The 24,785-nt window shown below is 37.6% G+C and overlaps 2 protein-coding genes and 3 long non-coding RNA genes across 14 annotated transcripts; 3 read left to right on the top strand and 2 right to left on the bottom strand.

Moving 5' to 3' along the window:
- The first annotated feature begins 2,143 nt into the window (after positions 1-2,143).
- Positions 2,144-4,576, top strand: LOC148736129 (uncharacterized). Its single transcript, XR_015998776.1, has 2 exons — positions 2,144-2,990; positions 3,372-4,576. It is a non-coding gene; the product is annotated as an uncharacterized LOC148736129 (long non-coding RNA).
- On the bottom strand, positions 4,315-17,604 carry LOC111328915 (somatostatin receptor type 2). Of its 9 annotated transcripts, XM_088753457.1 has the most exons (5): positions 16,910-17,049; positions 14,612-14,715; positions 11,786-12,073; positions 8,499-8,667; positions 4,315-7,559 (listed from the first exon to the last, which is right to left on the bottom strand). In XM_088753457.1, the coding sequence occupies exon 5, from the start codon at positions 7,545-7,547 to the stop codon at positions 6,537-6,539; it is 1,011 nt and encodes a 336-aa protein (XP_088609583.1). In that variant the 5' UTR covers positions 7,548-7,559; positions 8,499-8,667; positions 11,786-12,073; positions 14,612-14,715; positions 16,910-17,049; the 3' UTR covers positions 4,315-6,536. The 9 variants fall into 9 exon arrangements, with proteins under 9 accessions (XP_088609583.1, XP_088609582.1, XP_088609585.1 ...); XM_088753456.1 differs by lacking the exon at positions 14,612-14,715 and having other exon boundaries at positions 16,910-17,054; XM_088753459.1 differs by lacking the exon at positions 11,786-12,073.
- LOC148736128 (uncharacterized) lies at positions 11,004-13,087 on the top strand. Its single transcript, XR_015998775.1, has 2 exons — positions 11,004-11,216; positions 12,394-13,087. It is a non-coding gene; the product is annotated as an uncharacterized LOC148736128 (long non-coding RNA).
- On the top strand, positions 15,260-16,586 carry LOC148736127 (uncharacterized). Its single transcript, XR_015998774.1, has 2 exons — positions 15,260-15,918; positions 16,060-16,586. It is a non-coding gene; the product is annotated as an uncharacterized LOC148736127 (long non-coding RNA).
- Positions 17,605-18,717: 1,113 nt separating the features above from the next.
- On the bottom strand, positions 18,718-23,064 carry LOC111328917 (adenosine receptor A2b). Of its 2 annotated transcripts, none has more exons than XM_088752234.1 (2): positions 22,653-23,064; positions 18,718-20,556 (listed from the first exon to the last, which is right to left on the bottom strand). In XM_088752234.1, exon 2 carries the CDS (start codon positions 20,490-20,492, stop codon positions 19,590-19,592), a length of 903 nt encoding a protein of 300 aa, XP_088608360.1. In that variant the 5' UTR covers positions 20,493-20,556; positions 22,653-23,064; the 3' UTR covers positions 18,718-19,589. The 2 variants fall into 2 exon arrangements, with proteins under 2 accessions (XP_088608360.1, XP_022789196.2); XM_022933461.2 differs by having other exon boundaries at positions 22,845-23,064.
- Positions 23,065-24,785: the final 1,721 nt, after the last annotated feature.

The following is a 24,785-nucleotide window of genomic DNA, read 5'->3' as shown; positions in this document are numbered from 1 at the left end:
AAAAAAAAAACATGGAACGACGATGAATCGATGGATTGATAGTTGATAGTATATTAACTGAATAAATGGATAAACAAAAGGTATAAAGTATGAAAAGTTGCAGCTCTTCATAAGTTAGTTGATGGTTAAATGGAAGAAACGAATCAAAAGTAATTGACTAATATGTATGAACAACTGTTCTCAGTTTTTCCACAGATATTGGTCGAATTCGGATTGAGCTGTATAGGTTTTTTCCTCAGCAAGAAGCGTGATTTTGTTTGCTTTTTTTGTGAATATTTACTGGCTCTATTGTCAAAATAAAGATATTATAGGAGAGAAATGAATGACAATTCTCTTGAGTTTAATTGCTATTACTTTTTGTCAGGATTATTCGGATATTAGATCGCAGAAGGTTGATGAGTCCTAGTCAGAAAGGATTTGTTACTTCTTCTAAAGCTTGAAAACCAACAACATCAATTTCAGTCTGTCAGGTGCAAATAAAAGTATCAAATAAACTGTAAGGGAGTCTTTGTTAAAAACAAACCCTATTCCAATGAATTCCTTATATGGAACATTCGCGAGAAAAGCTGAAAGATGAAAGAAGAACCCTGCCGAGATGCCAGTTTGTAATATTTGGTGATAAATAATTCAACAGACACTTTAAAACATTGCAAGTAAGCTTGACGAAAAAAAATGTTTTGAAGCAAGCTTAATTAAAAACGAAGAAAACTTCCTGTCCTAATAACAAACATACTGAAGAACGTTGTCTGCCTTAACTTACGAAGCTAAATGTTAGTGCCTCAAAAATCGTACAAAATTTTGCCTATTGAATGTCCAAAGAGAATTATACAGGCCATGAATTATGTGAAAATGTCACGGTAATTCAAGATTCCACTTACAGCTGTATAGCTCTCATTGTGCTGCACACAGTGGCTTTGACTAGTGTTTTCATTGAAGGGCGGACTTAGACGCGTAATTGAATTTAGACCATGAAATCAAGATGATTGAAAAAGTCAAATTTTCTGTCTTGAATAGTAAATGGTAGAATACAAGTATATATATCATACTTTTTTTTAGGTAAACAGCGCTTTCAAATCCACTGATATTTATATTGGCACCTGGCAGTATTCCATTTTGAAAATTCATGGTCACTGACAGAAGACAACAGCATGAATCAACACTTTGCCAAAATCTTTTCACGACGCTGATAAAAAATTTATTGTGTGCAGAGGTTAGATTGATTGGGTGAATCAAAATGACTCTGGTGTCTAGTTTTTGAGGAGCAGATATTCTTATGTCTATGCATTTGAAATCTTATTGCCAAGATCGCCAAGAAATCAGATAAAACTAATATGGCCTGAATCTCTCGCTGTATCCAACAATTAAACTTTTATGGATCATAATTGAGATCTGACCGAAACAATTTTGATTCTGTAAAGCCAATATAATAAAGAATTAATTAGGCAGGTAATCATTTTTGTTTGCTCTCAGGTCGAAAACGTACTAAAGTAAATAAGGAATACTCCAGAAAAGTTGTCCTTAATACGAGATATATGATTTCCAAAATTTCTTGCACTAGTTAAATATATCACGCATTGAAAAATCAAAACGTAAATCAAAATCGCAAATTTGTCGACATATGGAACTCTGAATACCGGTAATCGAACGTCCATTCACAACTATTTACTTTTCTCGACGGTATTCGAAATGTATTTCGGATGCATTGATTGTATTGGAAGTCTGTGCTCAAGGAACTTTTTCCCCGTGGCTTCGTGAGAACTGCGCGTAGGATTCTAGAACCCAGGAGTTTCAAAGTGTCAAAATCGGTCTTAGAAAATTCTGAATGCTTCAAGACTTCTTAATCGATCGACTTGCGTGCAAAATTACTACTTTGAGTGTCTGGGTTTCTTGGCGAATTTCAAATTCCATTCTAGACCCCTATAAATCATTCAGTAAGTCGGAAATATCTAGTGATATAGCACGTACTTGAATCCTGGATCGATTAAAATCGCTTTCCAGTGTTGTGTATCCTGTATTCTTTTACTTGATCCTTCGAAGAGTTCAAACTTCCTTGCTGCTTCTAATGTCACGCTGGAGCATTTTCAAATGATAAACTTCAAGGATTAAGTAGTCCTGCTAATTTACATTGACGTTGCCGATGTTTATTTGCATACACTGTGGCCAAAATCCGACTTTTGTTTTCAACCCCACGGTATTTATGCAACCCTTTGTCTTAAGTATCTCAAGCGGTTTTGGTTGGTCACCTGGATGTAATCAGATCTGACTTTCAATTATTATTGAAAACCGACCGAGTTTCTCGACGGAATTTTTCGCTGTCTTTATGTAGGTTTGTTTACATCTAATTAATACTGTTTTTTTTTTCGTATGCTGGACTGAAAATTTTTAGACTACTTTTCCTGTTTCTCCTCTGGTTAAAATTTCAAAATCTAGTTTATATCATTTGATTTGATAGCTTCAGCCAAATCTGAGAGTTCGGGAGGCAGGGAGCGTGAACCTGAATTACTTCTAGAACATTCCCTCTGTATGCCATCCAGCAGTGCAAAAATTGTTCTGTTTCATTTTGAATTTTTTTTGTTTTTTGGCAAGAGTACCGTTACTCTTGATTTAAAATTTCAAAACTGACTTTACTTTTGGAAGCTTACACACGAAATATTTTTCAGCCTGCAATCTTCCGAGTTCAAAATTTCAGAGATGTCTTAGCAAATGGTGTCTTCCAACTGGGATTAATCCCGGATTTCAATAGAAAGCGATCGAATTGGAGAATTTTGGAGAAAAACAATCATTATAAATGGATGATTTTAACCAAAGCGTGGCACTGAATTGAGAAAAATCAGCGTGAGTGATGTATCATTCAGACAATCTGTAATAGATTTCCGTTAGTGATGGTTAGGTTAGCAATAAAGCAACATCTTTTTAGCAACACTAAAGGATGTCTTCACTTAGACAAAACAGGAACTAGAAACCAGCCACCTAACCTTTCAAGGCTGAAGGTGTGTTTTCTTAAAACTTTCCTTAAATCTGCAGCCAACCAGTCGTCGTTCTGGTGGAATTCTTAGATACTTGTGCTAATAGGGAAGTGATTCTTGATTCAACAACCGCAAAACCTTGGCATGGCTAGAGCTCAATAATTTACTCGACTTTGATTACGTAACTAGAATATACCAAGAAACTATGTGCGCTTTTTAAGTGTGGTATAAATAACCGAGCAGTTTGCCTTGCTCTAATGAAATTACAGTTGCATAATGGCTTGAGAAATGTTTTCAATGAGACACCATCTAACACGGGCACCAGGTAGCCCATGAAGCTCTGCATGGTCCAGTGGTTCGATTGCCACGGCTTGTAAGTCCCAAATTTACTTTGCTTTTCATCAGGAGAAGAAAATGTTGGTTGCAATGACGGAGAAGTTGAACAAATGGTTTGATCTTATAACGAGGCTTTCGAGTCAAAATTAAATCAAATCAAATCATTGGATCAGGAAGTGGCAGTTGTAGAGAGGAAGCCTTAAGTGGAGGGGTGACCCTGAAATGTTATATTTAGCAAAAGATTCCACGTTGCCATGCATCTCGGTACAGGCAAGCATCTGTCATCAGGAAAGCGTCTGTTCAAGGTAGCATACATGAAGCAGTGTGTCACCAAAGCACCTCATACTTAAGAACAATGATCTAACAGTGAACAGACACATGGTAACATTCAATCTATTTGTTTTATAAAATAAAGAAACCCGAGAAGTTAATAATGATATACTGTATGTCTGTCCTCCTATAGATCATAAGTAAGAACCAATCAAAATCCTTGTGTATTCAGATTATTATTTATAGATAGGACAGCGTTTGGCAAAAAAATCCAGCACATGCTAGTATCGAATTAAAAAAGGCATTAGAGAAAAATATAGGCTATTAAACTATAATATGCATAAGGGCAGTTAAGACGGATATTGCAACAGTTGCTGCATCCCGCATATCACCCTGAATTGATTGTGAGATGTTTATCGTCTTTTGTGGTACTCCGAAACAAACAATAAGTATCACCTAGAAACAGTTTGATTATGTGCTAATTCCGAGTAACATTTAAAGCGATCCGAAGAAATCGTCACCAAGCGTTGAACGACCAAAGACGTTCTGAAACTGACAAAAGCTGATAGCGAGGAATATCGGGTAAAACTCGGCAGACTTCGTTGTGGGCTAAGAGGTCGTTCGTATTCTATTGTTACACTCACTTACTCACTTAACAGGACAACATCATGACTTCGCCTCCATAGAAGGCTGTAGCCTTAAAAAAATGAAATAGAAAGGACACTAACAAAGGTCATCAATGTACATTATAGTCTTGTTTTTAATCAGCTAAGTCAAAATAATACTTTATCTCTTAACAGTACCATTACACTCCATCATTACTGTTACGTTATTAAGTGTACAAAATTAAAATCGTATGTACTATATTTCAATCCATATACATTTCAAAAAATCGTAGTATACTTCAACACTCATGTTTCGAATTTCGAAAATAAAGGATGGAGCTGAGCAGTGAAACTTGTGATAGGAAATAAATTCTTCTAAAACTGTCATTGCCAAAAAAATTTAAAAGTTGTAAACAAAAATTGCCTTTCTTTCTCCCTCTCAGTATAAAACCTGGAGAATAGACAAATTCTCAATACTTTCATGTGTTAAAGTGTCATTTTAGATACATTGCTACTGTTATGTACATTAATACCCGTATATTTTGATTTCACTTTTTGAGGCCAACCATCTAACTTTTCTGTTTATCCTTTGACCCCTACGAGTGACTAATTTCTCCTTAAAACAGCACTCCCGAATCACACTCATTAAGGGCGCGAGAATAATTAGTTCTTATTAACCGAGCGGAAGGTCTGTATGGGAGAATCTTGACCGAGGTCGCCAGTACAGACCGAACGCAGTGAGGCCTGTACCAGCGACCGAGGTCAAGATTCTCCCATACAGACCGACCTAGCTCGGTTAATAAGATGTTTATTATATGGTTGTGTTTTATATGCCAAATTTTTATATTCTTTGTACCCTATTTTTCTAGACCGGTCTAGATGCCGATCTAGATGGGAAAATCTAGACCACTTTCAATATTGATTTCAGCCAATCAAATTCGTGAATTCGGTAGTTCCCAGTCCTTGTGAGACAGCCATATAATAAAGCAAATTATAACCTACTTAAGATTCTCTGGATTGCTAAACAAATTCTCCATCTCCACACCTTAGGAAGTGTATAGTGACCAGTGTGGAGAATACGTACACTGAACTAAGGCTGTAAAGGGTTAAAGAAATATTAATTTGAACCTCTCACGAGTCTCAGGTCTCATCAAAATACGACGTGGATTCAACCAAGTCTTGCAAATCAATCCTTTAGATTTCAAACGACGAGGTTGCAGATTAGTGAAAGAGGTCAGATTTGTTCCAAAAAAATTGACGTTGTAATAGCTCACTTGGTGTCTAAAACTTAATTTCAAAAACTCAATTTGATTTCGAGCTTTCTTAGTAAATCAATGAACTCCTAGAGTGGAACCTCCATGGACTAATATAGTGCAGTTGTACCTTTGTTTTTTTTATGTACATAAAGTTCATAATATATAATACGTAAAGTGCGACACTATGCAACTTATTTACATTGACTGAGTTCGCCTTAAAGACAAAACACTGTATAAAGATAAACCTAAAACTAAGGAAGAGGCTCCTTTGATTTGTCGCTGATGAGGGTATACAGAAAAAAAAGAATGATTGTTTTACATTTAGTTCTTGGTAGCGAGGTACCAAACAGTTATTTTAGTTTGCACACCTTTTGACTAAAGACCCAAATTAAATATTCAGGGGTTATTTGAAAAGGAACATAATAAGTCTCGAAAATGACCACGAAACCTTATTCATGCACGAGCCGAAAATGTCGGTAAGCGTCCACACTCAAACAGTGTCAACGAATGATCTTCTTCTATTGCTACTCGGTAAATGTTTTGACATCTTTTCAATTATTTATGTGAAATGGAGAACCAATCAAAATCCACAACTTTGGGGGGAGGGGGGGAAGGAATTAATTGATTTTAAGGACCGTAATTATACCTCGAGGTTTCTTCCTTCTATTCACTAAAGCAAGATATAACAAGTTCTCGGGTGGGTATTGAACGGAAAAGTCGACATCTACTTCTTTGTTTAAAAATTCATATTGTACGTTGTCTGACAACGGGACGCCTTTGGCTTCACCTCAGCTCGAGAGTTAAGCGAAGTTATCAAAACCACGAACAAAAAGGAGACTTCAAAAGATGTCAAAACATTGTAGGGCGTCCGTTTCGAGCGATCATCCCTGAGGAAGATTGATTATATAGATTGTGGAAACTTTCGGATAGCCCAGTTGTGCACATGCGCAAAGATCTCGACACAGTGGTGTCGCCCCCCCCGCACTAAGCGCAGTCTTGAATAGAAATTCTTTCAGATAGAAATCATTACATTTCATCCCCTAGGATAGTAACTGAGACGATGCTGCTCCTATGGAATAGTCTTTTTAGGTCACTCTACAAAGTTACAGTGCACACTCACAGTTGCCATTAGCTTCTGTTTCACTCGATCGTAAAGTGCTCGCTCTCCGGCGTCGGTCAGATAACATCCTCGAAGTAGCTCGGGTCGATGCCCCATATAAAACTTTCTTTCCAAATAAAGTTAGAAGACCTCTCCTGAAGTCAGGCATCTTGAAGGTGTAGATGATAGGATTGATGAACGAATTCATATATTGCATCAATTTAGTGAGGAAAAGGAGAGTCAGAATGGGTAAAGTGCATGACTTTTCACACCATCTTGGGATGAAGATGTTCATTCCTTGGAATGGGAACCAAGTCAAGATGAAAATAGCCGACACGAGAAAAAGTGTTGTTGCTAGCTTCTTGTCTTTTTCCAACGATTTCTTCGTTTTCTCGTGTATCCTCTGGTTGACCTTGAACCAGATACCGATGTAAGCCAAGCAAATTACCACAACGCAAAAGAAGAAAGAAACAAGCAAAAGGTACAAAAATATATCGTCTGAGACCACTTTCTTTTCAGCGAGCACTTTTACAAAAACATGCACGCCTGCCACAATCCATATCATGCTTATCAAGATAAAATACAAGCAACTTGGTGTGGTTCGATGCCAGTTTGGTAAAACCACTGAGTACAAACGTTCCAATGCTATAGTTGTTAGTGCAAAGATTGAAGCAATTCCTGAAAAAATGTCCAATAATCTATGGAGTACGTCGATCCACTTGGCTTCCAGCACTTCACCTCTTGTGTAAAGAACAAGAGTATGTACAAATATTGGTAATGATATTGTACCAACCATCATATCTGCAATCGCCAGGCACAGCAAAAAGTAGTTTGTGCGTTTCCGTAGCAACTTGCTACGCGTGAACACAACTATGGCGAGGGTGTTGCTCATCACAATGAGAATATCGACGAGACCAAATGCAAAACACCATCCCATCACCTCCGTGGGTGTGAAGAATTGCGTTCTTGCCCGGCTCTGGTTATTGACAGGGCCGTTGGAATCGTTAACCATCATGGAAATGAGTCGCTAATGAAAGAAAGATAAAAAATTGTTGATAAGGGTTTTGATTTCCTGGAGGTGTCTATTTTCTTAATAATGACAATAAACAAATGATAAATAATAAATGATTTAGCAATGGAGATTCCATTGGGGGGCTCATCTTGTCCACTGTTTCTAGATCGAGTTGGAATTTGGAATGTTGGTTTTTGCGGAGGGAGGATAACTGGAGGACATGGAGAAAAACCCCCGGAGCAAGGACGAGAACGAACAAAAAACTCAACTCACATGCTCCCCTTATCTTATTTTTAAGTCACGAGTGTTCAAAGAGTTCGTTTGCATGATGCCTTTTCCAGTTCAGTTCTTAATCGTTAGGAATGAGACCGACTCTCACAGCTCTTGTAACTGACGCAGCGTGAGAAGTGTGCATGACGTAACTGGAAGTAAAGATAGTTAGCACCAGTCTCAAACCAGATTTCCTTAAGAGACATATACAATAACACGACAAGGCGAGACTGCTCGCAGGCGGAAGTTTGCGTTTTAAAGCGCGAGATTCAGCGCGGAGAATATTTGGTCGCCATATTGGACGGGTGGAAGATGTGGGACAGGTGTTAAAGCGACGGGGTGGGGGGTAGGGGAGAAACCAGAAAAAACTTTCCCCCTCCTCCTCGCTTTGTCACTCGTCCCAAATCTTCCACCCGTCCAATATGGCGACCGAATATTCGCCGCTCTTGAAGACACAAACTATCCCCTGTCAGCAGGCTAAACCAAAGCTTGTACCCACATCTGCCAAATTCGTAGTCCAGCGTGTAAAGCCACTAGGCCATCACGCCGTCTATTCGTTTGGTATAACACAATTGCCTGTTAGGTTCACGTCCTAAATGAAACTATAAGCAATTTTGTTGCAAGCGTCACGCAGTAACATTTGAAATTTTAACCATGAATAACTCTTTACAAATGTATCAACACCTTCCGTTACGGAGACGACGTGCCGTTGGGTTACTAGTATCCGTCAAATTTAATGTCCCTGCATTTCCAGAAAACCAGATCTTATCCTTCCTGAACCATCCTTGATCCAATATGTTCCTATCTCGTCATGATATTTTTTTGTAGCTTCCTCAGCAACGAAGTACTATCACTAAGAGATGCAATAATGATAAACTGATAGTTAAATTAAACGTTCCTCTGAGCTTTAGGCTCGATTTCCGTTACTTTCTCGAGTTCGGTGTTAATTTCCTCCTCTTTTTCGGGGTACGCTAAGGTAACGGCGGCTCGACATCGTGCTTTCCAACTGTCTAATCGAGGGTCTCTTTGGAACTGAACTTATTAGCCAGAGACCAATTAATAACATTATCGAGGCTAATTCTCGATATTCATATTTTACTGCTGAACTTAGAACTCGTTATGAATTATAACCACTCTTTCTGCTTCGGTTAAAGATTATTTTTGAGATTCTTTGATTTACCTTTAAGAGAAGCTGCGCGAGAGATACGTAACAGACACAGGGTAACAGGAAGGGACATTTCAATTCCTTAAAGAAGTTCTGAATTAGAACTGCCCAACCGATTAACTCAAGTATCTACCACATATTGTTTGGTTGAAAACACAACTTTAGAGACAAAAGCTTATTTCAAAGAAATACTCCGCGAGCTAAAGGACCCCAACGAATAGTATTGAAAACTGAGAGCAAATTGAAATCTTCAAGGATGGGCAAAAGCGTGACAGGAAATACAACTCTAAATACCAATAAGAATCTGTCCGTCACAAAATTAAGCATCGCTTTAATTATAATAAAAATACTAAATTTCGATTTAAAGTCAAAGGACAGTTTCCTAATGGGATAAATTTAAGCTGCCTTGAGCTGTCACAACGACGAACTAGAAATAGTAATACCGGATATTCAGGATATTGTAATGTTCGCCAATGTCCACAAGATACGGAACGAAACCAATATGCCATAGGTTATCTGTCTCGAAACATCAATAGAAATCACTTCGATGCGAAATAATTTTACCTCAGATGTCATTCTTTTTGAAAAAGCTACTCTTTGTTCCCAAGCAGAAAGCCTCAGCCCGGCCTACAGAAGAACGTGTCTTTTCCGTCGTAGAGTATTAAAAATTTACTCTCGTGACCAAAGTTCTCTTTGCATAACATATGGAAGGTTTCTTCACACACGCGCTAAAAAAAGCCACTTGATTAGACAATTGTCCGTCAGTTGGCAAGCAAACTCCGAAAGAAGCAGTCAGGAATGTTTAGGTTATGGCTTTGTGGCGTCGGCAGTACAAAAACATATTTTGCACTCTAACGTCCGGAATCATGCCAAGATTGTTGACGTTCTGTTTGAATCATTTGACGTATCTTCGCATTATTCCGTGATAAACTTATCCTTTCTAACTCGAATGAGAGAGTGGCTTCTATTGTCACCGAGTACCTAATTACTTTAAGTAATGATGCGACCTCGATAAAATTAGGTTTTTTACTGGGTCAGTATACTTTGTGTTTGTAGTTCGAAACGATTGAAATTGTAACCATTTCCGTCAGCCGCAAAATGAAATATGGTAAGGCGAATGTAAGTGGTTTGATAAGCCTCTAAAGTTGTCAAAACATAATAATGATCACGCTTTCGCTCTTTCTTCTAAAGAGCTTTCTAGCGATGTCCCTTCTCTGTTAAAACCTTACCAGACAGGAAGAAGAGATAGTAATAAACTGCTTCTTGATTGCGTGGATGCAGTTTGGCCCACTTCTTATAGAACTACTGTTTGTATTGTTTGTTTGTTTCTCAGCGTAGAATATTACCTATCTTTCATAAGGTGAACTGATATGTAAACGAAAGAACCCTGACTTCTTGAACGTGAAACCAATACTACTCAAAATAAAATTGACGAAACAATCAGATCCTAAGCACGCAATCGAGCAGTAAAGTCGTATTCGCGGAGCTGAATTTGACACCACTTTCGATGGATAATTTTATTTTGGATGAAATTTTTTTATATTTTTTAAGACGATTTGTCTTTGAATGACATTTATTCTCCAGATTTCACCCTCTGCTCGTAAACATATATACGACACGCCGAAATTATGTTATTTTCTTGGTAATCCACGGTTCCTCCTTTGAAAACATTTAAGTGATTACTGACCTTGAGAGTTTGAATAAACTTAAGCCTTAGATACTCGTGTTTTCTTGTAAATAAAAAAGAGATCACATTTTACGCTAGTGGAGGTAAGGTCAAAACTCGAAGTTTTAGTCTACACCCAGTTGGCGATGATTATGAAGTTGCATTGACATCGGAGAAATTCAACACCAAACGTCGATTAATTCATTTTTACAGCTAAGTTCTTATACGAATTAATATCTCGTGTTACAGCTCAAAAACAAGCTTTATCATTACCGTCAATCACAGAAAAACAAATGGAATCCAAACGCTTCTGTAAAAGTTTTAATCATAAACTAGGTGTGTTCGTCTATATGTTCAGTCTCATTATCGAAACTCTGCGGGTGAAATTGTCCAAAAACACCATCGATCATATGATCATAGTCTGCACATCATCGAGTGTCATTTGTCGTTCTAGGATTTACTCCTTGTAGTCCATTTTTAACATTACGAACAAGAGAGAATCGTGTCGATTGTCTTGAGCAGCAAAAGCGACCCGAGAAAACAAGGCCTACAAATGATTTCAAGGCCAAAGGTGAAAGCCATGTCGCCCCTTTATTTACGTCTCTCTCGTGTTAATACTACGGAAAATTCAGTCTTAAGGGTCTTCGCATGCCAAAAGAATAGGCTTTGGTTACATTGCTTTTCAGAAACATCGCTATAAAGCTCAGAAGCTTTTCTTTAAAGGGACAGAGAAGTATACGAAACACTCGAAGGAATGTTTAATCGTATACTGTCGCATACTGTGAACCATAAGCGAAGACATTGTCAATATTCGGCCGTACCGTGTTTTCATCTCGTGTTTCACTCGATGGAAATGATGCAGATATCTCGAGCGCAGTCCACCGAAACAGCCTCAAGGCTCACTCGATGATTCGATAATTGCGATAGCAAACAGGAGGAGGGTGAACTGCATCGAACAAGATCTTTGATTGAGGAAAATATCATTCGTTTGCTAAGATCGATCGTGTGATGCGCACGCTTAGCTTTTTATAGAACAGTACACCGCCATGTATCGACAGCTGTAGCTTGATAAATAACACAATCTGGAGAATTTCACGTTTGTCCAAACTTTCAGTGGGTCAATGAGCGAGTTCAACTTACCAATCCAACATGTCCTCTCGTGAATCTAACGCTTTAACGGAAATTCTGTTTCATCTTACATAACAGAGTAGTTCAGCGATGGCCGTTCTTTGCTAAAGCAGGAACTGGGTGATTACGTGACAGATTCGGTTCATTTGATCCGATTTAAAAAAAAAGTTCTCCTATGTGTCCTCTTAAAGATTAACCTTGCATTGTTTCGAGATTTGAGTTGTTAATCTTTAGAGAGCGGGCTTGACTCGAAGGCCACAGGCGAGCCACCACCCTGCGTGTTCCTAAATGTGAGTCAGTCTGCGAACATCAAGAGAAAAGAAACCAGTGACGGTTATGAAGACAGTCCTGAATGATATTGATATACGCTCATCTCGATCAAAATATCTAGTCTACCTTAAGTAAAGTAAACGTTTTTCCACTGAGGCGCATCATTTGAATATTTGTCTGTTTGTTTGTTAAGATAAAAGTACGGGAGTTGATGTTGCATCTATGTGTGAAAGGAAGAAACTTTATTTGATTTATTTTTTTAGCCAGAAATGATGCATCAGATGTAATATTTGCATTATTCAGTGCTTTATTCAAAACTCACGCATGTTTTTTTTTTTTTATTCCCACAGTTCTTTTCGTACATGCATGTCAACAGCCACATGGGCGGCCTGCCTGTGCCTAAATCGTTGCGTTTTCAGTCTTGTCTCATCTATTTTCGTGCTTATTACCCTTTAATTTTTCCCCTGCTTTCATTCTTTTTGTGTTTTTGCCTGAGAAACACGCCGTTATCATTGATTTTTTTAGGTTAATACGCAGCCAAACCATCTAAATACGTCGTTTTACAAGTAGTTATTGATAGGCAACAAGCACTTCATCAAAAAGAAAACAATATTACAAACTAAAATATAGGGCACTGAAATATTTATGAGTATTCTACCAAACTTAAATTTGGCTTATTAGAGATTGCCTTTTATAAACGGGATAAAACTGCACAAGATCGTTTTCTTTTGAGGAACTTGGTATCTGATCTAAATTACCTTAAGATTGGGGAAAATTATACAACATCTTTTTCAATTGGACCAAACGACTTGAGAAGCGTACACAATCAAAGTCTTCGGTTAAGCTCTTTAATTTATATGGTTAACATCTTTAAACCGATAAAGAAGATTGATTTCAGGATATTTACAACTCGAACAACTGATTAAATCTCGCAAAAGCGTGGGCCGTAGCTGTTATTTGAGAAAGTTTTGTTCGTCCTAGGCACCTGTCACGTTTATCATTATGAACGGATTAAAAAGAAAGAACATTCTTATGTTAAAAAAATGGATGGACTGCCCTGTTTTATTAAATAAAGCTTTCATAGAATAGCTGAAGGCTATGATTTGACCGATGCCTCCTGCATGCAAAATTAACGACAATCTTTCTCATCAGTACCTCACTTATTTATTCAGTAGCTTTTGAGTAAAAATAATCTTCTTGAACCTTTAGCCGAGATTAAAATGGATCTTAATTTGATTTTTGTAGGCGTTCGCAGTTAAAATTCAAGAAAATTTGTTTTTCAGCAGCGTTTTAAAATCATATGAAATTGCAGTCACTCTCTATAATATCACAAAAAAAACTCTACAGAATTCGTTCGTGAACATATATAAATTACCAACAGGTGCATTAAAAAAAAGCGCAAGAAAAATATATTATCGATCCTGTTTGGAATTTCTTCTTCAATATCCCTCGTTATTGTTTAAATTTTGATGGAAACTGGACCAGTCTTTTATGCGCGGCATCCTAATTCATTGCCTGTTTTCATTTAGATGCATCGACATTAAAATGAACTTATCTTGTCCAATTTTCCCGCGGTCGCCTTGGGCGGTTTGCCGAAAAAGATCATTTGCTACGCCAACTACAATTTTATTCTCTACATGTTGTATTTGCCAAGTGTTCTATTTTCAGTTGCAAGTGAACACAATCCCTAAACATTTTTCATCCGATGTTATTTTCTTGATTAAACTTTTGAAAATACGATCATCTCCGGTGTTTAAACCAAATTTGCGAAGAGATCTTCAGTGCTATTATATGATCAAAAAATTTTACTGTATTTATTCTTAAAATATATTTATATGATGATCTGTTATCTTCTTAAGAAAGAGAAAAAAAGAGAGATGCTTAGAAATTTACATAAAAAAATACCATTGTGAAGTATTTAAAAAGGTATGTCACACGTACAATCTAATCCGCCTGCGAGTCATAATGACACTCAGTTATTTTGGTACGAGGATAGAAGCGCACCAGAAAATCTGGCTTACAGCAGCAGTTAAAAATCAGGAAAAATAAGCTGCTGCAATGTAATCATATTTATCACCAGAGGTCCATCAAATTTACATTCGCTGTTTTGAAACCGCCACACAAAACGAAATTTCAACTGCATGTAAGCTCGGCGTCGCTGAGTGGCGGGTCGCCTACGTTCCCGCTATTTTCAGTCTATGAAAATGGAGAGAGTTCTTTATTCCGTTTGTATTAAATTGGTTTGATGCAACACTCAGATAGCCCACGGTGGTCAATGGCTTTTACAACAAAAAAATTAAATAAGAATACGTAAACAGATAAGGCGTTTTTGTTTCTGGATTTTCTAAGAGAGAATTCGATCAAAAGGATAAGAATAATGAAGAGGATGATCCAAACGCCCCACGGCAAAAAAAACGTGAATTCTCTTTCGCATGCTTTAAGCTGTCTGTGAACTTCAATGAAAATATTTAAATTAAATTTGAAAGATTTGTTTTCAAATTCTCCTTTTTCCCGTTCGTTCTGCGGTAAACTGTTTGCTTGAAATAACGAAGTCTCTGCCATACTCACCAGTTCTGGAGAAAACACAAGCAATTTTCAGTCCACGTTAAAATTCGTCAACTCTTCTCTCAGGTTATATGATATAACTAGTGGCTGCAATCCGTTTTGAGGTACTACAAATGATGGACTCTTATTAGTCAGAGACTGAGTGAAGTGTACGCTTGTGAAGCAAACTTTGCTCGTTTCCTTTTCCGGTAGAAACCAACGGAGAAAAATCCTTGACTGCGGAACGCCATCATAACCAAAATAATTCACAGATTGAAAAAACTGAGATCATCAGGAAGCCATCTTAATTTCTCCAAAACCCGCATGTACAAGGAAAGATTTATTGTAAGAGAACTACATGATTTATCCAGAGCGATGTTTCTGGACGCTATGTTAGCTTATCATCAGTCTTGCGGTTTTCCAAAGAACATTAAAAATGCAAATTTCACTCGACATAGGATTTCTTTGTTTACTGTTGAGATGACTTGTTCAATGACATGTTCGTAACCTATTATCGTGAGCAACGTTGATCCCTTTCCGCCAAATATAACGTTGTCTAAATCAAGCACTAAGGATGGCACAAATAAAGAAAAATTTTATTTTTTCCAAGTACTTGTTGTCATGAACTATGTAATTTCTCCTAAAGAGAGGTTTTATCAAACTTCGAAAATAATATCGCCACAACCCCGGATATTTGCAAACGTCTTTGTAGTAAATACACATGTTCCATTCGTAAGAGAAACTTTTGAAAACGCATTAAAGCTCTAACGTCGGAAAATGAAATGTACTTGCTACGTGCTGGAATTTAATAATAGAGTGGCAGAACGAAATTAAAAACACGACTGGAATCTTCGATCGACGAAGCTTGGATGCAGAAGTGAACCGATCATCCATGAATATTTAATTGAGGTCTTGGGTCTTCTTCTAGAACCTGACGTTTTAAGATTCGAGTGTGTGGTGTTAGCAGTTTTAGTTACAATCTTCGTGATGAAGAAAATTAGTTCCAGGAAACAGTTCCCGGAAAAATTTAGTATGATCGACAAAATACCATTCATTCACTGCTATTATTATGCAATTACGAAAAAGATGCAGGCTTTTATGAATGTCGCCTGTTATAAACTTACAAATTGTAAACAGACAATAACAGTTTGCGAGAACATTCAGTGCGGAATAAAAGGTGACTGTTTATGTGTCCTTGCGCTCTGCGTACTACTTCGTAAACACGCGTTTTAGCTTCTTTGTCCGGTAATGATTCATGATTTCACGTCCGCAGCGCTGATAAAAATGCAAACTTGATTGAAATACTAAACCATTCAAAGAGACTAATCATGGTAAATACAATGCTTTTGTGTATTCACTTTCAACAAGCAAACGGTACATCACCCTTTAGCCATGTGATACATAGCACTTCTAAATGAAGATTTGGTTTCATCAGTAGTGTTAGTATTAATTTATTTTTACTTTTTTTTTAGGAATAATTATCCATTCTAACGACGATGCTAGAAGTCTACAGGTCACAGACGTTTTCACCTTTTATTACTTTGGTATCAAAAACTTGTAAACTATTTACCAACTTTGATGAATTTAATTTCTGTAAAGATCTGTATTAAACTAATCCGTCGTTGTACTTTCGGAGAAATGTTTTAACGTTATGGAAGCAAAAATACAAACAGTCAATCGGGTCGTTCTATTTTGAAAACAAACGCAACTCATGCATATGAAGCAGTTGTACGTGGCGTGAATTTTGCCATAATAGACCGATCGTGGTTTTCGTTTAAGAGGTTTTACGTGTGTTCAAAATATCCCACTCTCATGATACCTGGCATATTCCGCTAATATAAAACCCTGCAGGTCATTTGTCTATCTCGGTCTGTTTTGGTTATTTATTGAAAAGACGTTGATCCTAAACATGTAATTTGCTGCATCATTTTGCGTCATGTTTTGTACCTCGTCCTACCTTAAAGGCTATAAAATAAGTTCAAATAAAAGCAAACATGTATATATCGTCTACATAAAGTTACAAGAAAAAATACGATTTAAACGGACCTAGAAAACTATGGCATTTCTATGGCAACTCTGCGGTTTCCAAGCAATTTCATATGATAACAGCCTTGACGTTATAGCAGTTGCACAGTAAAATAAATAGAAAACACCAGATTCAATAAAATCCCTTTGGTGAGAACAATTGTAATGATAACCACACAATCGTTTTCACTTGCCATGGCACAACGCGGGCGGGCCTTAGAAATTATACAGATCGCAGCGGTGACTTGGTGTAAGCAGAATGATAAGCGTTGAAAATTTAGTTATCATAAGTTTTACCTTCAGATTTATCAAGGGAAGAGTTGAGACCTCCTGCGCTCCGCACGGGTGATCCTCCAAATTGTCATATACAAAATACTTCACGTAAATTTTGCCTTGTCACTTTGTGTTGAAATGGACCCTCGACCGAGTCGTAACATATATGCAAATCACTCAGCCACTTTTATACTTTTGTGTTAGTTTACCTGCGTGGACAATAGGCTAATTGAATACCTGAAAAAGTTATTTATATGACTACCTTCACCCCTTACTTGTTTGAAGATGCTTACCCTTTCCAACTGCGGAGTGCAGTTCTCCGCATACACCCGCACTTTGCGAGATGGTTCATGTTTCCACGGGTCAAAATAAGCGAGAAATAGCAAAAATCTTTAAGGGTGAACGTAACGGTGTAAGCGTTATATGCCTGAGGCAATATCAGCAAATGCTTGGATGATTGAGTTTTCACTCTACTGATACCCACGAGTTGCAAGGATTCTCGTCCATGAACTTGAGCAAGCTTGATCCATTTTCAATTGCGAATGCATGCGAATTACGCGGGCGAGAAAAATCTTTGCCCACGGGCAGACTGACTTTTAAAGTGACAGTGCGTTGATCACTTTTACACTTCAAGTAATGAAGTTTCTGTATTTCTCATTCGACTCGATTTTAGCTGATAGTCGCTTAGCTTTATGGGCTATGCAGCCAGCCTCTTATTCGGGGGATTTAGCATTTGACGCAATCAGCCGCCACTTGCAGACTACAGATGCTAATCACTTGAAGCTAATGCGGCACGTGTTTTACCGTAGGGCAAAATACAAATTATATGTGTTTTTTTTTCTTGCGTACTTTTTGGGGGTTTGGACGGTCAAGGTTTTATGCAACAAGAGGTTTCTCGTTCTACTGTAGCTACACACAAAGCAGAGAAAAGATCGCTCTTTCACGGACTTTACTGCCCCATTCCCGCTGCAAATGTTAACTCGTAAATATACAAGGGCACCCGCCAGGCACTCAAGAACAACTGAAAAATTTGCTGATATCGCGCAGATATTTCTGAAGAAAGGATCTACATTTTTAAAAGCTGATTGTGTTAATAACAACTATTGGATGACATAGAGCATAGAGGGATTAATTTGTTTGAGTTGTCTCCATATCATCCAAAGGTTGTTAAATTACCGTCGATTTAATTATTGTGTATCAAGCTGTAGCTACTTGCTTTCATAAACCTAGAGGCATCATTCAAAAAATTGAGGCTTGAACCAAAAAGGGGAAAAAAGGCTAACCAGCTGCCATAAAGAAAATATAAGCAATCAAAATCTAATTATTTCAGCCCAAGGAGTAGCAGTTGATCGTGCGAATCTGTTCGACTGTTGTCGGTGGCAACGGGAACGACCATTTAACTTTTGAGTGGGGGGGGGGGGGGGGTGGGTGATTTCTGGTCGTCAAGAAATTTTTTTTCCAGCAATCTGCTGGGCAGGATATTTTTTTTCATTCTAATGCCCTTTTTTTCTGTTACATTTGGGCTGCATGCAATTTTTTTCTTTCAACAAGCGCTTGCAAGAATTTTTTTTCAAAATCACCCACCCCCCCTTCAAGAGTTAAATGGTCGGCCCCTAAACGGAAGTCATTGATGATAACTTCCTCTTTTGCTGTCGAAATGTGAGTCACTACCGTTTCTGGCACTTTCAAGTTATGCGTTCCACCGCTTTGTCTTTCTTTATGAAATTAAATTTGATAATGAACTAAGCGTTTTACTAGAGCTCCCTCCAATAAAAAGATAATCAACCTAATAGAATTTCAATACCCTCGACTACACACTCATAAAGAAGAACGACTGCTCATATTTTTTTATTAACACTATAGCTGATACTGATTAATTAAGATATTTTTTGAAGACGCTCAGTACAATGAAAATTCACAATATGAATTGGTTTCTTTGAAAAGAAAAATTATCATTGCGAGATAACGAGCGGCTTTGGTAACAGAAGCACACAAATGATATCTTTATTTTTATTGTTTGTGAATATATGAAAATAATATAGGAGCGATCTTCGCAGTACTAAACAGCTCCCAGTTGGCTTGTTAGCTCAGCTGGTAGAGCACTTCATCGGCATCGCAAGGGTCATGGGTTCAAATCCCGTACAGGCCTGACTTTTTTTCAGGCCTTATTTTCTCTACTGCTTAATTAATGTTCATTTCTACGAAGAACGCTCTCATATTCACTTTATTTTTACCCTTTGTCTCAGTAAAGTTCAGTATAAGCACGAAACATCCACTCAAGTTTTCCCAAGAATTCAATCATAGAGATTGTATAGAGCATGAATCGAGAACTGCACAATGATTTTCATAAAAAAAAAGGATCAAGCTGATCGAAGGAAAGCTTTGCTTCGGTTGCTCGGTCTTTTTCACATATTGTGTTGTCTCTTCCTTTGGCTAAAAGACGAAACTCATGTCGTATGACTGAGGTGTTCCAAACTGCCATCATTTTTATACTGTCTTTGCGCCAGTTTTCTCTTTTTGCTGACTCTTTTGGGTATGCAGCACCCCAATAAATATTCCTCTTTCTCTGTTTTCATTCGGCAGGCGTCAATAAGCGATATCGTACCCGGATATAAGGAAGCTGTTGATTTCTAAATATCATCAGGTTTAGGCCCCAGCTAAATATTTCCCCGATCCTTTAATATGTAGAGTCAGTGCCACATGGTCAAACCCGAGTTTCTCTGACCCAGTTTTTACAAAACATGCGCCTGACTGCTATTCTGAAGTCGGGTATTTTCAGAGAATAAATGGCAGGATTTGCCAGTGAATTACTGTAGTGAAGCAGCTTTGCAGAGAAAACAAGGTCTACAGGTATTCTGGCCAAAGCTGTACTTGTAAAGTTTGCAATAATGTTCATGGCATGAAACGGAGTCCAAGTCAAAACGAAAACAACTGTAACTATGAACAACGCAGTTGCCAAACGTTTCTCCTGCTTGGAAACACATATATCCATTTTATCTTTGTTCCATAGATGAACACGAACGGAAACAGTAACGTAGGCTGCAGAAATTATGAAAACAGACAATACGGACAGAATTGTTAAATAATAAATGAAAGTTGTTCCAGGCAGAATGAAAAGAAGATTTCTAGAGCTTAAAATATAAACAATAGACGCTGTTCCTGATATGACCCACACTATGGCTATGGCCTTGAAATAACTTGACTTGGTTTTTTTCCAGCGGTATCTCATTGGGTAAAGAACACCATAAAGTCTCTCCAGTGCAATGCAAGCCAGTGTGAAGACAGATGCAAGACCAGTGAAGACGTCTACAACTACGTAAACTTCTTGGAATAACAAGAGAGTTCTGTCAATTGAGGAATAACTGAAGGCGCACACAATATAAATGTACATTGGTACAGCCAGAGAACCCACCATGAGATCAGCGACAGCCAAGTTCATCAAAAAGTAGCCACCGAATATCCGTGGAAATTTCTTATTTGAAAAAATTGCAATGGTGAGGCCGTTACCAATGATAATGAGCACTGCTACAATGCCATATGATATACACCATGCAATGACACGAAGATGATTTGCTGGATGAGATTTTTCTGTTGTTGAATGGTTCATGGCAGTTTAACGACAAATTGTTCATAGTAGTTCCTAACACTCTGTTTAAACCTGGGAGATTTTTCTGAGAGGAAAAAAAACATGAGGAAATTATATCAGCAATTTAGGGGCAGGCATTAATCGTATAAAGATGAACGTACTAATGAGTCTACTGACAGACAGAAAGTATGTCTGTATGTCTCGTTGCGGGTAGCACGAAATCTCCAGCACAGATAACTCGCTGTGTGGCAAATTTCCGTAGAATTAAACCGGTTGAATAATGGTCGATCAAATGTGCGATGATTGAAAGACAATAAAAAAAATGTTATTTAAATTGGCCTTTTTTATCGAAGTCTGCGGTCGCTTTTAATTGCCTTTGTTATTCTTTAAAAGTGGGCTTCCAGAAGCAAGTGGGATATGTATCTTGCTGATAATACGATTTATCGAATGGTATAAAAATTTGATGAGCCATAACTAAAATAATATCCACGTATTGATTTCATAAAAATCTTATCTGGCCCGAAAGAATCAAGCTGGCATCTGCGCCGTCGAATCTCCCCCATGGACCGAGATGCCAGCAGCTTTCAGGCTTCGGCTAGCAAGAATGCGAGCCGAAACATTGTAGTTTCCTTTGAACGTGCTAAAAGTATGTTTAATTTAGATACTGTCAATTTAGAGTTACACTCGTGTTACTAAATGTTAAGGCGTGGTCACAGTAGTCTCTTAACATTAGTGGTATGGGGACTAGGAGGAAACCAAGAATACTAAGTCCAGTCGAAAAAAGGCTGGGAGATATTTGCTTTGGGCACAACATTACGCCTTCAACAGTTCTGAAGCTATGCAAGCGGTATTGTCTACGAGAGATTTCAACAAATCTACCACAAAAAAGAGATCGGCGAAATGAACCATTCAGCTACAAGATTTAAGATCAACTAGGAAATGGTTTATGAACAATTTATAATCTTCCCTAACCTTAATTCTAGCCAATTTAACACTGATTTAATTCTTTTCATCTACTTTGACAGTTAGATTGTAGAATTTATGCATTTCGTATTTATGCATCTTGTAGAACATTCAACATACCAATTGTTTCTTTGATTTCAAAAGGGATTAACAAATGGCAACTAAGAATTTTTTTGCGTGTTGTGAGCAGTTTGAAATGAATGTATTTGTTAAATGTCACTGGTGCTTTAAATCCAAAGAGTTAAAAGTATTTGTCGCTGTCAGCATTGATATCCTTCAAGGAAAACAACCGGAGGGGGTAATATTTCCAAAAATCTAGTCACGGTAAGGTAAGCAACTGACAGATTTAAGGAAAATTTACGATCCTTGAAGGGTTCAAGTAGCAATAACTCCTACTATGCTTTTCCATACATCCTTTTAATGCCTGCTTTTGTATCAGGTAATCGACTGTGAGCTAAATGTGGGCCAAACTAAACACATGACTAAATCATGATGTCCGTATTCCGTTTTCTTTACCAGAAATCAAGTTCATTTACCCTTTTCAGAGCTAAAGGACTCCTAATCCATATTGCTCTTTGTTATTATGATTTGACCATTTAGGGCAATGTTAGTGGAATTATGGAATGATTTGATTGAGTTAAATATTTAGATTGTTCCAAAAAGCGCAGCGATAACACGTACTTCAAATGGAGGGATTTTGACATAAGGGTACTCTCACACATGAAATTAAACTGGCGCCACGCTTCTCGGGAACTTAAGAAGGCAAAGCAATCTTGTAGTCAGTGGAAAAGAAAATAATTTCCCCTTCACATATTGAAGGCTTTTCAAATTTGTTCATACATCGAAGCGCCGGTTCAGAACATGTAATTTTCTAAGTTGTTCTCAATGTAAATCAGAGTGAACTCGTTTACGTAATAGCCTTAGAAGATGCAGACTTCAGTAGATCCAAGTGTTCTTCTCTGTACATGTGAGCTATTATAGTTAACTATGAGCGTCTGAATACGCACGGATTAGTGAACTCGCGATGTACTTATATGATATCCGTAAAATTGGTCAATTTGTAGAGACAGAAGCGACTCGGAATTAATACATACAGTCCTTCTAAAATGATGGAGAAATTGAGAGTATTGTGTCGGCCCAGTTTGCTTGTTTTATCGTTAAAGAACTGATTAGGAAGAATTACAAAGAAGTTATGAACAAATATCAAGATTCCCTCACCGAATTTCTTCCAAACGAACGGAAGCCAGGTAGTTTACAAAAACGTGTGATGTGTAGTATCAAAACGCACTGTTTACCTGGCAATATCACGGGGCAAGCCATAGTAGATTAATCATAGTATTGAGTTTTTACCAATGGGTATTATCTGTCGATTAACTCTATCGCTCTCAATATCTAGGCGACTAAACATACCTTGCGTAAGTCTCATCAACTGAGACGCACCATTCTGGGTTGAGCGCCCAAACTGGTAGCGACGACTATTATTACACTTGAAGTATAGGTAAAGACAAAATAAATACCCCGCTGTGAATACGAGGGTAAAAATAATCCTTTAAAAGTTGGTAATCAGTTGTGCGTATCGTGTCGTGGATGAAAAAGTTGTAAAACTGTCAATCCCTCGATCAAATCCGTCGAGAAAATGATTCACCAAACTGTTTCTTTGCTCTGCCAATCAAAGGTATAAGAGTTGCTAATTAATCTGCCGATATTTGTTTGTATTTCTAGATCTGTTTATTTGTTCTTACAAGTTCTTTATAATTATACCCAAATAATGCCGTCCTGAGACTTTTAATTAGCATAGTTCCGGGTGTGACGGGCGTTATCAATCAGAGGGTTTAGATGTCACAGTTGTTTCAAGGAACTGTTTTACACAATAATAAGCATTCAGAAGGATTTATCCTATGGTGTGCAATATTATTGATTCGTATAGATTTTTGAGGCATCAATTTATTTCTAATACTGTTGATATTGTTATCGACCATATTCTAGAATGAAAAAACAGACGACAAGTGGTTTTTTTACGTCTGAAAACAACCATTATTCAAATTATGTATGGCACTTGTTGTGGCCATGTGTATTTTTCATTAGGAAATTGCTTTCACTGCTCCTTATTGAGCAATTACCTTAACGAAAATTAATTTTAGAGCGGAAGTCTTTGTTGGTATAGTTATCACCTCGAAATAACAGATCTGATTGATTATTGCGTGTGAACAAAAAGAAGTCTGGAAGGGATGGATTTTACTTACTCAATAACATACCAACTATTACTTTAGTGTATATCATTGTTGTCATTCCTACATATTTCTCCTTTTTGGCGTTGGTAAGGAATAAACTTGCTTGCAAGTGTAATATCATACTTGGCTGGAACATTATGAATTAGGAGAAAAGTGATTTTTAGCAAATCATGAGCAAGTAGCTACATCACATAAAAGCCGAGAAGCAAATACTTTGTTTTCAAGTTTATGAGATCGGAATTTCTTTTTTCAACTGGCCGATCCATTCTCTTATGTCACTACTATTGTATATGGTGCCTATGAAACAAAAGAGCTCTCGAATTCTGCAGTGTATGAACAAGGAGTTACCTTGGCAACCGAGGGAGAATGCAAGAAGCTGTACATTGGCCTCTCACGCTCGTTGAAGTGAAATTCCCGGCCTTTGAATTTTTCTCCATCAAAGGGATTAAAATACAAAGTTGAACTTTGAATAATGGTATGGGCTTAGCACCTCGCCTTGACGAAGGGCTAACCCTCTTAACGTTTGCTCCAGAAACTCTCTACGTTGGCTTCTTTCCATTTTCAACTCAGTTAATAAAACCAGATTACCTGTCTGATTAACCACTTGTTAAGATTGAAAAGTGGATTGACCGAAATAAGAGCTTTCAAAGTTCATAATTCCGAACTCCTAGAGTTTGAAGTTTAAATGCTATGAATGTAATTGAATCCTTGGCGGAGTAAGGCTTGTGACCCTCCCCTGTAAAAACTATATATTGGCATGACCCACCCAAAAGGTATAGTTTTGAACTATTATGATCTTAATATAATCCTTAATGGTTTAAACGATACCACGAAAGCGTGCGAGCGAATTTTTCTTTCAAACTTCAAATCAAGATCAGAGGAAAAGGAGCAACCAAAGAATATCGTTCGAGCTGAGTCTAGACTGGATTTTACCAATTCCTGACTTCGGCACTGGTAGGAAGCTTATTTCCTCTTTAACGAGTGACGAACACATTTCCTGATGCCGTGCAGCTATTCAGTAATTCCATGTTGATGAGCGTCTGTTCACTGATGGATCACAGATGACGTCATAATTTTGTTGTCTTCTGTGATCTATTTCTGTATAGACCGACGGCGACGT

The sequence above is a fragment of the Stylophora pistillata genome, chromosome 3 (genome assembly GCF_964205215.1).
Source record: "Stylophora pistillata chromosome 3, jaStyPist1.2, whole genome shotgun sequence".
Taxonomy (NCBI): domain Eukaryota; kingdom Metazoa; phylum Cnidaria; class Anthozoa; order Scleractinia; family Pocilloporidae; genus Stylophora; species Stylophora pistillata.
Note: the sequence above shows the minus strand (reverse complement) of the source record. Positions and strands in the feature narration are given on the sequence as shown.

Coding starts and splice junctions, on each gene's coding strand:
- LOC111328915 (XM_022933460.2), bottom strand. CDS start 7,547: ATGATGGTTAACGATTCCAACGGCCCTGTCAATAACCAGAGCCGGGCA.
- LOC111328917 (XM_088752234.1), bottom strand. CDS start 20,492: ATGAACCATTCAACAACAGAAAAATCTCATCCAGCAAATCATCTTCGT.